Source organism: Oryzias latipes, chromosome 16 (assembly GCF_002234675.1).
Source record: "Oryzias latipes chromosome 16, ASM223467v1".
Classification (NCBI taxonomy): Eukaryota; Metazoa; Chordata; class Actinopteri; order Beloniformes; family Adrianichthyidae; genus Oryzias; species Oryzias latipes.
In genome coordinates this window covers 22,050,083-22,064,616 of record NC_019874.2, presented here as the reverse complement: position 1 = coordinate 22,064,616, position 14,534 = coordinate 22,050,083, and the positions used below count along the sequence as shown (strand labels likewise).

Below are 14,534 nucleotides of genomic sequence, written 5' to 3'. Positions count from 1 at the left end.
CACACACTCAAAGCGTCTGCCAGCACAGAGTCCTTTCACTGCTAGCGCATTTCACAGGAACAGGCTGGACTGTGAATAGTAGTCGCCATCCCCGTATGTTTTGGCAGCATTAAGACCGTCTCGATGAGCGTTGTGCGACATGAAGGCGTCTGTATTTCTCCCGTCGCCTTGCCTCTCTTTGAGCACTGTGGAGGTGAGCACCATGGTGATCACGTACATGGCGTATATGAGAATGTTGAACACTGCTATGGCGCACTCCACGTTGTGCATCCTGTGTTCGTCACGAATCAGCGGCCTGTACAAGAGCTCCATGCAACCAGAGACGACTGCCATGAACAGCTCCAGATTCATCATGATCAGACAGGCCAGCACCGTCCGGGTGCTTTTGTTGAGCCTTCTGGTTCCTTCCTCGGCGTCGTCCATCTTGCGCTTGCTCTTGGCCGCGAAAAAGCTCAGCACCACGCTCACGACCATCGCCAGACAGCCCATGGTTATCACAGCTATGCCGCCGTGTATGTAAGCGTGATCGTAGCTACTCCTCTCCTGAGCCGTAGAGGAGCCGAAGGAGACGTCCCGAGCGCTCCCCCTCACGGCGTGACTGCTATCTATCAGGTAGAGGATGTTGTTGGGCAAGGCGAGGAACCCGACAATGAGAGAGGTGATGACCGCGATGGCGGCCCCCAACTTTCCCCTGAACCTGGCAACGCTCAGTACGGGGTTGGACTTCCTCCCCATCAACATCTCTTTTCCGGACGAAATCAAAGAATCGAAGCCTCCGACGAGGCCGGACCTGGTCCGCTGCATCCCGCCCAGCAGAGGTGGGCAGACGGGGTCGCGTCCTGCGCACGAGAGGGCCGAGCCAGCATAGGTTACCAACCCCCCTTTAACGGTTACTGCCGCACAGCGTCTTGGTCCACCCCGAGACATTTAATACGATGAAGCTCGGGAGGCCCGTGATCGAGTTCAGAGGGTCGAGAAGAGACCTCCAGGCGAAGGCTGTGACGCAGGACTGGTGGTACAGGGTCCGCGGCATCACGAGGACCTTGGATTCGATCGCGCGCCGCAGGAGAGGCGTCCGATCTCACAACATGATATGTGTGGACCTATACGCTAGGTTCCTTAGCCACCTCGTCCGTGACCGACGAAACCCGCTCGGCTGGTTGTCTCATCACTTGGCCATCCTGAACGCGCCTGAGGACCCAGCCCGTAAGTTTGAGGGCGAGTTGAGACGCCTGCTGGCACACGGCTCTCTCAACTTTGAGTCGTGCAGGCGCGCCTGGGACAGGAGCCGCATGTCCAGGGGCATAGGAAACGCAGTAGACGCTCAGTGCAAGGACGTGTTCAACGGAAAGAAGGCTGCTTCAGAGACCGGGCCCGTGTCTCGCCTCCTGCTCGCCCAGCTCGAGGCCCTGCGCCTCAAGCCGATCTGCGCGGGCCTCAAAGTGGCCGGCGTGCCCACGCCCGACCGAGGCGGCAGCACGTACCACAACGGCTGCACCCGGGGCTGCGGGCCACTGCCTGGACGGAACACCTTCTACACGGAAGTGGACCTGCTGGCTCACGATGCAACGACCGACACCGTGGCCCTCCTAGAGCTCAAGACCCGAAACAGCGACGTTTTGGATGCCCCTACCCTGTGGCGGTACAACGCCCAGCTGTGGCTGACCTGGACGATGTTCTCGCTCACGTACCCGAGCGTGGCGGAGCGCTCAAACGCTTACCTGGTGATCGTGAGGCCAGGCACGAACACAGTCACCATAAGGAGCTGTCTGAGGCCCTCCGTGACCAAGACGCTGCGCACCAAGTTCCCCTGGATAAACTGCCTTTGTCCGCAGGTGCTCAACTGCCTCACGCCGACCTGTGTCAACGTGAGAGTGCAGGCCTATCCGAAGCCAGGCTCTGGCGGCAGGGCGAGCATCGACCCGAAGGACCTCTGTTACAGGAACGTCATGTTCAACCGAGAAAAGGCCAGAGTGCGTCAGAGACGTTACCCCGATCAGGGATCGCAAGGCCGTCCACCGCACCCAACGCCCTCCTCCTCCGAGACGAGCGGGGCCCCCAGGGGTCCTGGGTCCGCATCACGTCGGAGCCAAACACGGCTCCCGCGCAGGCATGACACTCGGTGAAAAGCCCCGCGTGTTCGAGCGCTGGATGGAAACTGACGGACAACTAGAACTGACATGGGTCTGAGGCACCAAGCGCTCCACGGCATGCTGGCCAACCCAGACGTGTCCCCTTTCGAAGTAATCGAGAAACCCAGCGAACAGCAGGACTGGATCCTGATAGACCATCTCATGGTCATACACACAGTCAGAGAAAGCGATTACAGGGAGAGCGAACCGGAGATGTCGGTCGCGAGGATGGCGAGCTATTTCGCATCCTGGTACGTCAGAGAGAGGGCCCACGGCCGATGCGTCGTGCTCGTAAAAGACGGTCCGGGGGCGCAGAAGCCTAGCGTGAGGGAAGAAAGGGCCAACAGGACGGTCCCTGGTCACTTGAAGTTCTGTAAGGCTCACCTGGCCGAGATAGAGTACGGCACGATGAAACTGTTGGCCGACGTGGGCATGAGAGACAGCTTTTTCTTAGTCACGGGGCGGTAGGCGAGTCGCGCTGGGCCGAGACCGCCGGCGAGCGCGCCAGCAACCTGGTCTCGTTCCACAACGAGCGCGAGGAGCGCGGGGGAGAGGGGGCCAGTCCACTCACGGAGCCAGACCACTTCAAAATCGAGACCCTCCATTTTCCCGTCGTGGATCTGAGCTACTGCGACGGCAAGACCTACAGGCCTGAGGGGACGCCTGGAGTTTTCTTGACAGCTTTCGGGAGCCCGGAAGACGAGCGGCTCCAGGGCTTGCTAAAGGCTTGCGCAGAGTGTCGAGAAACGGAGGCCGACACGCTGATGGTGGAGTTGGCCAACGCCCTGACGGGCTCAGTGACAGTGTGCACAGGGGACACAGATCTGATAGCCGTGCTCGCTGCGAGCGGACGGCCCGGCCTGACACTGAGGTTGGACAACAAAAGCTACACTGAGGACAGAGCCATGCACGAATCGCCCTTCGGCGAGCTCCTTGTCGAGCCAGCGGTCCGACGGACCGCCAACAGAGCGCCGGGTGCCACAGACGACTGGCTGAGCGCACTGTGCGACCTGGGCTCCGCAGAGCACCACCTGTTGCCCAACGGCGCGGCGGAAAGACACGCCGATCTGGGTCGCCTTCTGGAGAGCCACGGGGGCGAGGCGTTCAAACTCTCAGTGTACGAGTTCTTGTACCGGGGCGGTGTTCGAGGCTCGGTTTACGTCGCTTTCCTGAGCGCGTTCTTCGAGTCTGACGCGAGGAGCAAACTGAGTGAACTGGCACTGGAGAGCCAGAAAACGTACCCCCCCGGCACACGCAGCGCAAACACGTTACGCTTCGCCTTCACGGTCCTGTGCGGCGCGGATGACCCGAAAGTCTTAGGCGCGGGGAACGCGCCCTCGTCGCAACTTTTCGGTAACGCAGCACGCTCGGTCGAGCGGGGATCTAAGCGCCCCCGCGAGCCAGAGGTCGACCGGGAGGGCGAAGCAGAACCAGAGATCGGATCCGACCCCCAGAAGACCAAGGTAAAGATCACGGCTGGGCTCAAGCGCACGGCCAAAGCCTACGCGGACGGAGCAATCCCGGAGTCCACTCACGCCCGTTACCTCAGACTGGCTCGCTCCGGAAGGCACCTGTTCCTGAGAGCCAAAGCCAGAGCGCAGGAGGACCAGAGCGTCCGATCCAAACACTTGCTGTTCATGGCCCTCTGCGGAACAGACTACAGCTTCACTCCAGTGGGGCTGGGAATCAAAAGGTTGCTGAGTGGCGCGATACGCAACCGAGAGAAGTTCAGCTCTTGGTGCGCCAAGCTCGTGACCGCGCTGTGGTCCCGGGACGGAGAGGATGGCGGAGGGAGCGAAAGGTCCCTTGAGTTTCGCGCCATGGGCGAACAGTTGGCCAGCCTCACAGGAGTCCCCAAGTCTACGAGCTCAAAGCATTGGACTGGAAAAAAGTTTGAAATCATGTGCAGGACGCTCAAATACGTGTGCGACCTGTGGACCCTGAAGGGTCCCCGGATCGGTCCCCATTATGGGTTTCATGTGCACGACGGAGTCGTGCGTTTCATAGAAGAGGAAGACCCAGAGTCTGTGTCTTGAGAGTTGATACAGGGGCGAGATGTATTTCATTTCATTTTCTGTGTAAAAAATGAAGAAGAAAAAAAACGAGCGAACAAACACAATAAGAGGATGACCCAGAGTCTGTGTCTTGAAAGTTGATACAGGGGCGAGATGTATTTCATTTCAATTCCAATTTCTGTGTAAAAAATGAAGAAGAAAAAAAAATAAGCGAACAAACACGATGGAAACAATAAAAGTAAATTCAAACACACCAGTGCAGTTTTCAGAGTTTTATTTCATTCGGGCACGTCTGTATTTACACCACACAATGTCGATTTCAACTCTCGAAGCCATCTCTAAATTACCGCTGGAGTTCGTCGTGTGTCAACCGAAAGGATGATTGGCGTACTCGAGCTTGCTCATCCATGTACATTAAGGTCATAGGCGGCGCTAAGGATGAACAAAGGCCGCAAAAGAACACTAAGAAGCAGGTCGAGGCCCCTGGCCCACAAGCGGGGAACAAGAGCGGTCGAGCCAGAGGATCCTCGGCCCGACTCGCAAGGGCAGCGCGGGGGGCCGAAGCCGGGCCGCTACGAACCCTACGACTGGGATTCGGACTCAGACGGGGGACACGGAGACGGAGGGGGTCACGGTCGAGTCGGCCGCAAAACTCGCGCGGGCCGGCGATCCCATCCGCCGGGGGACAAAGCCCGTGAGCCTGATGCGGCAGCGGTGGAGCCCGTGGGTCCTCGGCACGACTCGGAAGGGCAGCGCGGGGCCCCGAAGCCGGGCCGCTATGAACCCTACGACTGGGATTCGGACTCAGACGGGGGAGACGGAGGGGGCCACGGTCCGCCGCGGGACGAAGCCCTCGAGCCTGATGCGGCAGCGGTCGAGCCCGAGGGTCCTCGGCACGACTCGGAAGGGCAGGGCGGGGGAGACGGAGACAGAGGGGGCCGCGGTCAGGTCGGCCGTGAAACTCTCGAGGACAGGCGATCCGATCCGCCGCGGGACGAAGCCCTCGAGCCTGATGCGGCAGCGGTCGAGCCCGAGGGTCCTCGGCACGACTCGGAAGGGCAGGGCGGGGGAGACGGAGACAGAGGGGCCACGGTCAGGTCGGCCGTGAAACTCTCGAGGACAGGCGATCCGATCCGCCGCGGGACGAGGCCCACGAGCCTGACGATGGAGCGGTCGAGCCCGGGGGTCCTCAGCATGAATTGGAAGGGCAGGGCAGAGGCGACGAACCCTCCGATTGGGATTTGTACGAGTGTGAAACGGACGTGGACGAGCTCGATGGTTCTCAAAGTGAAACGGAAGAACAGCACCGGGGCCCCAGGTCATCGGGCGAGGAAGACGTCGAGGAAGCCGTTGAGGAAGACGCCGAGGAAGACATAGAGGAAGAACCAGCCGCAGAGAGCGCGAGCGTGTACCCGGATACATTTTCCTCCAAGAACGGTGAAATAAAGTGGTCAGCGAACGAGCGTGATCGGTCGAGCGTCCGGGCGTCCCCTCCTCACCAGGCCTCAGGGCCTACCACTGAGGCGAGGGAGGGGGCTCAAGACATCCTGTCTTCTTTTCTTTTGTTTTTCACTCCGAATGTAGAAAGACTGATTTTGATAGCTACCAACCGCCATAGCGCCGATAAGGCCCACGCCTTAAAGACTCCGAAACCCATGGACGAGATTGAACTGAGAGCCTACGTGGGACTGCTGATCTTGGCCGGGGTGTACAGGTCTCGAGGCGAAGCGTTGGTGAGCCTGTGGGAGCCCGAGTGCGGACGACCGATCTTCGGGGCAACCATGTCCCTTAGAAGCTTTTACCAGCGCTCTGCGACGCTCAGGTTCGACGATCGAAGCACGAGAGCCTCTAGGAGCGCTTCGGACAGATTGGCCGCAGTCAGAGAGGTGTGGGAAGAGTGGTGCGATCGGCTGCCCAGGCTTTACGACATCGGACCCGAGGTGACTGTGGACGAACGAATGGTTCCTTTCAAAGGTGCGGTTTCAGCCTCCCTTTTTACTGTTCTCAGGGTATCCTTGACGTATTCGCGTCTGTCTTAACTCTTCCTTTTGTTTTTCTTTCTCTACGCAGGACGTTGTTCTTTCAGACAGTACATTCCCAGCAAGCCTACCAAGTACGGCCTCAAACTATGGGTCGCTTGCGACGCAAGGACGAGCTACGCTTGGAGGGTCCAACCGTACATGGGCAAGCTGGCTTCGGGTGCTCGAGAGACAAACCTTGCGTCCCGAGTGGTTTCGGATCTCACCCGGGGACTGGAGCACCGTAACGTCACGTGCGACAATTTCTTCACTTCGTACGCGCTCGCCACCGAGCTCCTGAAACGGAACATCACCCTGCTCGGTACGATCAAAAGCAACAAACCCGAACTGCCTCCGGAGCTCGCGTCGGCCCGCGGACGAGAAGCACTCTCCTCCAGGTTCGCCTTTACGGACTGCGCCGCGGCCCTTTCCTACGTGCCCAAAAAGAACAAAAACGTCCTGCTCCTTAGCACGAAGCATTCGAGGGTCGAAATATGCCACGAACGCAGGGACAAAAAACCAGAGATGATCTTGGATTACAATAAAACCAAGGGCGGCGTGGACAACCTGGACAAACTGCTGGCCACGTACAGCTGCAGGAGAATGACCAAGCGCTGGCCCTTGGCCATGTTCCACAACATGATAGACATGTCGGCGTACAACGCGTACGTGATATGGAGGGAAATGCACCCGGACTGGATGCCGTGGAACCGCAACCGAAGGAGAATCTTCCTCGAGCAGCTGGGCAAAGATCTCGTCAGACCGCTCGTACTTCGCAGGAAGCGTGTTCCTCGCGCAAGGCCGGCCTACGATCTAATGGTCAGCATGCAAGAAGCCGGCGGGACGAGCGCGCGCAGCGAGGGCAAAAGAAAACGATGTCAGATATGCCCGCGCTCCAAGGACACAAAGACGCTGATCTCCTGCAAGAGCTGCGGAAAGAGCATCTGCAGAGGCTGCACTGTCCCCTTTTGCCCCCTTTGCTCCGAGCGCCAGGGAAGGGACGGCGACACAGACGCGTCCCAGTGAAAGGGATCGAGCTGTCTGGTAGCGCGACCTGATGCCTCGTTTCCCACTCGAGTAACTGAAAATCTGTTCTGTTTTGATATCAGCGAGTCTGTCCTCTGTGCCGCCCTGTATGTCCTCTGAAAATAAAACTGAGAACTGCTGTCGTACAAAGGTGTCTGTGTGCGCGTGTGTCTGTGTGAACATTCGAGAAGCAAAACTGTTGAAAGGGTTTGAGGGGTCTACGCGAAGGTACGGATATTTCGATCCAACGTGTTCGATTCACAAAGAAAGGCCTACAAACAGGGCTGGTTTGAGCTCGCAAAGCCTCTCAGCGCCCACAGGCCAACTCTGTCCTCGTTCGAGTGGATAAACAGAGTCAGCAGGGATTCTAAGCTTTACGGGGAGAGAATTGGCCTGCAAGCTCTGAGGCTTGGCGTTCTGGAGGTATCTTCACATTCAGAATGCTTGAGTCCGGAAAGATTTTTTTTTTTTCTTCCCACTCGAGCTGTCAGAATTACATGTGGAGCCAGTTTGGGGAGGGAACCGCAACAGCCGAGAGCTCAGCGGAAGGGGAAAAAAATGAGTTGGCCTTGTAGCACCAAATCTCTTATGAATCCTATGAGCTCTCCACCTAAACCTACTGTGAATGTTGTGTGAGATTTTCACTGGGTGTAAAATAAAATAAAAACAGAACAAATAATCGAAAAGAACCCAAACATTATAGTTTTTTTTTTTGTGTGATTCGGGGATGTCTTCTGATGCAAAAGGCTCGTAGCGCTGGCCAGCCTTCGCGATCTGGTCTGCGCCCTGGAAACGAGCAGCGTGGGTTTGCGAGGGTAGCCGAGCTGCCACACGGCTGCTCGTTCTGGGATAGGATTGGCCTGCGAGCTCCTCTCATCAACGACACGCTTCAGTTTGCCTCTGATTCGGCTTCCCTGACACAGCGCGCTGTGATGTGACTCGCAGAGCCACACATCAAACCCTTCCCATAGAGCTTCATGTGCTGTCAGAGGGGAGGCGATCGGCCTGCTCTGGGGCTGGGCTCCCCTTGGGGTTGCTTCACATTTGGAACATTTGGAGATACAAGCGGAGCCAGCCCGGAGAGGGAACAGAAACGGACCACAGCTCAACGGAAAGGAGAGAATGTTGGTCTTTGAGCACTCCGCCTGAAGCTATCGCGAATATTCCGTGAGGTTTTCACTGTCTGTAAAATAAAAATAAAAAACAGGACAGAAAATCCAAACGAACACAGAAATTGTTTTTATTTTGTAAGACTTTTTTATTACAACATGACCTGGGTATCCAACCCAGGGTGGAACCGAAACGGTCAGAGCTCAGCGGAATGGAGAAAGTCGGCCCTCCCTGACACAGAGCGCTGCGGTGTGACTCGTGGCATCCAGCCTGTCTCTCAGTCAGCTCACTCTCAGGCGCAGGCTGCGTGTGTTTTTCAGACGCGAAAGGCCCCAGCCTGTCTCTGAGGATGCCCCCCTGCCCCCCGACACAGAGCTCTGTGGTGTGTGGATTGTGTTCTGAAAGGGTTTTCTCACTCGAGCGGTCAGAATTACATCCTGAGCCACGCAGAGCCGCTCGTGCGGTTCCCTTCACCCGACCTGAGCCTCTCCACGGAGCTTCATGTGCTGTCAGAGGGGAGAGGGTCTGCGTGCGGGCTGCTCTCAGCCAATGCACGATCTAGCCTGCCCCTGCGCGGTCCAGCCTTCCTCTCATTCTCCTCCCCTGCAGGCGCGGGCTGCGTGTGTGCCTCAGACAGGAAAGGCTCCAGCCTTCCTCTGCCTCGGCCCCCCTTGAAACAGCGCTCAGTGGCTTTACTTCACGCAGAGCCGCTCAGGATTTTTCCCTACACACACCCCAAGCCTTTCCGTCGAGCTTCATGTGCTGTCAGAGGGGACAGGCTCTGACTGCGGGCTGCGCTGCAGCTCGGCTTCCTTGAGGTTGCTTCAAAGTTAGAACGCTTGTGTTCGGAAAGGGTTTTCTCACTCCGGCTGTCAGAATTACATCCTGAGCCACCCTGGAGAGGGAACAGAAATGGCCCAGAGCTGAACAGACTGAAGAGAATGTCCTTCTTAGAGCTCTACGCCTGAATCTATCGCAAATGTTCCGTGAGGTTTTCACTGGCTGTAAAATAAAAATTAGAAAAAAACAGGACAGAAAATCCAAACGAATTTCCCCCCGGGAGGGGCTGCGTGTGTTTCTCAGACGCGAAAGGCTCCGGCCTGCCTCTGAGAGTGCACCCTGAGCCTCTGCAGAGAGCCTCCGTAGAGAGCCTGCCTGCGAGTGGGGACTTCCCGACAGAAGCGGAGCCCTGTGCCTTGTGACATCTGTTTCGAAAGACCGCAGCCTGCTTCTGCTTCTGCAGCTTGCTTGACACGGATTTCTGCGGAGCGTGGCTGGTGTTGGGAAAGATTTGTTTTCTCACTCGAGCGGTCAGAATTAAGTGCAGGGCCAGCTCTGGGAGTGAACCGAACGGGCCCGGAGCTCAGCGGAGTGAAGAGAAAGTTTGCCACCGAGCTCTTTGCCCGTAGCTGTCTAGAGTGTTCTGTGAGGTTTTTGCTGGCTGTGAAATAAAAATGAAAACGAAGTAAAAACGGGACAGAAAACCCAAAAGAACACAGAAAATTTCTTTTGTGTGATGACTTTTTTTATTACAACACGAGCTGGGTATCGAACCCAGGGGTGGAACAGAAACGGTCCGCAGCTCAGCCAACCCTGCCTGACACACAGCTCTGCCGTGTGACTCGTGGCATCCAGCCTGTCTCTCGCTCGGCTCACTCGCGGGCGGGGGCTGCCTGTGTTTCTCAGACGCGAAAGGCTCCGGCCTGCCTCTGAGGGTGCGGCCTGAGGAAAGGTTTTTTTTTTTTTTTTTCCCTCTCGAGCTTTCAGAATTACATGTGGAGCCAGCTTGGGGAGGGAACCGCGACAGCCAAAAGCTCAGCGGAATGGAGAAAGAGTTGGCCTTCTAGCACTAAATCTCTTATTGTTTTTGCAAATGAGCTGTCCACCTCATGCTACTGTGAATGTCGTGTGAGGTTTTCACTAGATGTAAAATAAAAAACAGAGCAAAAAATCCAAAAGAACCCAAAAATTATTGTAATTGTTTTATTTTTTATTTTTTGCATGATGATTTTCTTTGTTGTGACTCGGGGATGCCTCCTGATGCAAAAGGCTCATCGCGTTGGCCAGAAAGAGTTGCATTCAGAAAGAGTTTTTCTCACTCGAGCTGTCAGAGATACAAGCGGAGCCAGCCCGAAGAGGGAACAGAAACGGGCCACAGCTCAACGGTCTGCCTGCGGGCCGCTCTCAGACAAAGCACGATCCAGCCTGCCTTCAGTCGCTCCCCTGCACGATCCAGCCTGCCTCTCATTCCCTCCCCTGCAGGCTCGTGTGCCTCAGACGCAAAAGGCTCCAGCCTTCCTCTGCGTTGGCCCCCCCTTGACACGAGCCTCCGTGTCTCTACTCCACACAGAGCCTGCCTGCGGGCCGCTCTCAGACAAAGCACGATCCAGCCTGCCTTCAGTCGCTCCCCTGCACGATCCAGCCTGCCTCTCATTCCCTCCCCTGCAGGCTCGTGTGCCTCAGACGCAAAAGGCTCCAGCCTTCCTCTGCGTTGGCCCCCCCTTGACACGAGCCTCCGTGTCTCTACTCCACACAGAGCCTGCCTGCGGGCCGCTCTCAGACAAAGCACGATCCAGCCTGCCTTCAGTCGCTCCCCTGCACGATCCAGCCTGCCTCTCATTCCCTCCCCTGCAGGCTCGTGTGCCTCAGACGCAAAAGGCTCCAGCCTTCCTCTGCGTTGGCCCCCCCTTGACACGAGCCTCCGTGTCTCTACTCCACACAGAGCCTGCCTGCGGGCCGCTCTCAGACAAAGCACGATCCAGCCTGCCTTCAGTCGCTCCCCTGCGCGATCCAGCCTGCCTCTCATTCCCTCCCCTGCAGGCGTGTGTGCCTCAGACGCAAAAGGCTCCAGCCTTCCTCTGCGTTGGCCCCCCCTTGACACGAGCTTCAGTGTCTTTACTCCACACAGAGCCTGCCTGCGGGCGGCTCTCAGACAAAGCACGATCCAGCCTGCCTTCAGTCGCTCCCCTGCACAAATCCAGCCTGCCTCTCATTCCCTCCCCTGCAGGCGTGTGTGCCTCAGACGCAAAAGGCTCCAGCCTTCCTCTGCGTTGGCCCCCCCTTGACACGAGCCTCGCGGAATGGAGAAAGAGTTGGCCTTCTAGCACTAAATCTCTCATTGTTTTTGCAAATGAGCTCTCCAACTCATGCTACTGTGAATGTCGTGTGAGGTTTTCACTAGATGTAAAATAAAAAACAGAGCAAAAAATCCAAAAGAACCCAAAAATTATTGTAATTGTTTTATTTTTTATTTTTTGCATGATGATTTTCTTTGTTGAGACTCGGGGATGCCTTCTGATGCAAAAGGCTCATCGCGTTGGCCAGAAAGAGTTGAATTCAGAAAGAGTTTTTCTCACTCGAGCTGTCAGAGATACAAGCGGAGCCAGCCTGAAGAGGGAACAGAAACGGGCCACAGCTCAACGGTCTGCCTGCGGGCGGCTCTCAGACAAAGCACGATCCAGCCTGCCTTCAGTCGCTCCCCTGCACAAATCCAGCCTGCCTCTCATTCCCTCCCCTGCAGGCGTGTGTGCCTCAGACGCAAAAGGCTCCAGCCTTCCTCTGCGTTGGGCCCCCCCTTGACACGAGCCTCGCGGAATGGAGAAAGAGTTGGCCTTCTAGCACTAAATCTCTCATTGTTTTTGCAAATGAGCTCTCCAACTCATGCTACTGTGAATGTCGTGTGAGGTTTTCACTAGATGTAAAATAAAAAACAGAGCAAAAAATCCAAAAGAACCCAAAAATTATTGTAATTGTTTTATTTTTTATTTTTTGCATGATGATTTTCTTTGTTGAGACTCGGGGATGCCTTCTGATGCAAAAGGCTCATCGCGTTGGCCAGAAAGAGTTGAATTCAGAAAGAGTTTTTCTCACTCGAGCTGTCAGAGATACAAGCGGAGCCAGCCTGAAGAGGGAACAGAAACGGGCCACAGCTCAACGGTCTGCCTGCGGGCCGCTCTCAGACAAAGCACGATCCAGCCTGCCTTCAGTCGCTCCCCTGCACAAATCCAGCCTGCCTCTCATTCCCTCCCCTGCAGGCGTGTGTGCCTCAGACGCAAAAGGCTCCAGCCTTCCTCTGCGTTGGGCCCCCCCTTGACACGAGCCTCGCGGAATGGAGAAAGAGTTGGCCTTCTAGCACTAAATCTCTCATTGTTTTTGCAAATGAGCTCTCCAACTCATGCTACTGTGAATGTCGTGTGAGGTTTTCACTAGATGTAAAATAAAAAACAGAGCAAAAAATCCAAAAGAACCCAAAAATTATTGTAATTGTTTTATTTTTTATTTTTTGCATGATGATTTTCTTTGTTGAGACTCGGGGATGCCTTCTGATGCAAAAGGCTCATCGCGTTGGCCAGAAAGAGTTGAATTCAGAAAGAGTTTTTCTCACTCGAGCTGTCAGAGATACAAGCGGAGCCAGCCTGAAGAGGGAACAGAAACGGGCCACAGCTCAACGGTCTGCCTGCGGGCCGCTCTCAGACAAAGCACGATCCAGCCTGCCTTCAGTCGCTCCCCTGCACAAATCCAGCCTGCCTCTCATTCCCTCCCCTGCAGGCGTGTGTGCCTCAGACGCAAAAGGCTCCAGCCTTCCTCTGCGTTGGGCCCCCCCTTGACACGAGCCTCGCGGAATGGAGAAAGAGTTGGCCTTCTAGCACTAAATCTCTTATTGTTTTTGCAAATGAGCTCTCCAACTCATGCTACTGTGAATGTCGTGTGAGGTTTTCACTAGATGTAAAATAAAAAACAGAGCAAAAAATCCAAAAGAACCCAAAAATTATTGTAATTGTTTTATTTTTTATTTTTTGCATGATGATTTTCTTTGTTGAGACTCGGGGATGCCTTCTGATGCAAAAGGCTCATCGCGTTGGCCAGAAAGAGTTGAATTCAGAAAGAGTTTTTCTCACTCGAGCTGTCAGAGATACAAGCGGAGCCAGCCTGAAGAGGGAACAGAAACGGGCCACAGCTCAACGGTCTGCCTGCGGGCGCTCTCAGACAAAGCACGATCCAGCCTGCCTTCAGTCGCTCCCCTGCACAAATCCAGCCTGCCTCTCATTCCCTCCCCTGCAGGCGTGTGTGCCTCAGACGCAAAAGGCTCCAGCCTTCCTCTGCGTTGGGCCCCCCCTTGACACGAGCTTCAGTGTCTTTACTCCACACAGAGCCTGCCTGCGGGCGGCTCTCAGACAAAGCACGATCCAGCCTGCCTTCAGTCGCTCCCCTGCACAAATCCAGCCTGCCTCTCATTCCCTCCCCTGCAGGCGTGTGTGCCTCAGACGCAAAAGGCTCCAGCCTTCCTCTGCGTTGGGCCCCCCCTTGACACGAGCCTCGCGGAATGGAGAAAGAGTTGGCCTTCTAGCACTAAATCTCTCATTGTTTTTGCAAATGAGCTCTCCAACTCATGCTACTGTGAATGTCGTGTGAGGTTTTCACTAGATGTAAAATAAAAAACAGAGCAAAAAATCCAAAAGAACCCAAAAATTATTGTAATTGTTTTATTTTTTATTTTTTGCATGATGATTTTCTTTGTTGAGACTCGGGGATGCCTTCTGATGCAAAAGGCTCATCGCGTTGGCCAGAAAGAGTTGAATTCAGAAAGAGTTTTTCTCACTCGAGCTGTCAGAGATACAAGCGGAGCCAGCCTGAAGAGGGAACAGAAACGGGCCACAGCTCAACGGTCTGCCTGCGGGCCGGCTCTCAGACAAAGCACGATCCAGCCTGCCTTCAGTCGCTCCCCTGCACAAATCCAGCCTGCCTCTCATTCCCTCCCCTGCAGGCGTGTGTGCCTCAGACGCAAAAGGCTCCAGCCTTCCTCTGCGTTGGCCCCCCCTTGACACGAGCCTCCGTGTCTTTACTCCACACAGAGCCTGCCTGCGGGCGGCTCTCAGACAAAGCACGATCCAGCCTGCCTTCAGTCGCTCCCCTGCACGATCCAGCCTGCCTCTCATTCCCTCCCCTGCAGGCGTGTGTGCCTCAGACGCAAAAGGCTCCAGCCTTCCTCTGCGTTGGGCCCCCCTTGACACGAGCTTCAGTGTCTTTACTCCACACAGAGCCTGCCTGCGGGCGCTCTCAGACAAAGCACGATCCAGCCTGCCTTCAGTCGCTCCCCTGCACGATCCAGCCTGCCTCTCATTCCCTCCCCTGCAGGCGTGTGTGCCTCAGACGCAAAAGGCTCCAGCCTTCCTCTGCGTTGGGCCCCCCTTGACACGAGCCTCGCGGAATGGAGAAAGAGTTGGCTCTAGCAC

At 56.0% G+C, this 14,534-nt stretch overlaps 2 protein-coding genes across 2 annotated transcripts; both read left to right on the top strand.

Annotated features, from left to right (window-relative positions):
• The first annotated feature begins 4,585 nt into the window (after window positions 1-4,585).
• On the top strand, window positions 4,586-9,311 carry LOC111948939 (piggyBac transposable element-derived protein 4-like). The gene is made up of 3 exons (XM_023964141.1): window positions 4,586-5,090; window positions 5,210-6,121; window positions 6,218-9,311. Exons 1-3 carry the CDS (start codon window positions 4,586-4,588, stop codon window positions 7,189-7,191), a joined length of 2,391 nt encoding a protein of 796 aa, XP_023819909.1. The 3' UTR covers window positions 7,192-9,311.
• A 671-nt stretch (window positions 9,312-9,982) lies between these two features.
• LOC111948942 lies at window positions 9,983-13,069 on the top strand. Its single transcript, XM_023964151.1, has 2 exons — window positions 9,983-11,276; window positions 11,790-13,069. The coding sequence occupies exons 1-2, from the start codon at window positions 10,303-10,305 to the stop codon at window positions 11,878-11,880; spliced, it is 1,065 nt and encodes a 354-aa protein (XP_023819919.1). The 5' UTR covers window positions 9,983-10,302; the 3' UTR covers window positions 11,881-13,069.
• The last annotated feature ends 1,465 nt before the right edge of the window (window positions 13,070-14,534 follow it).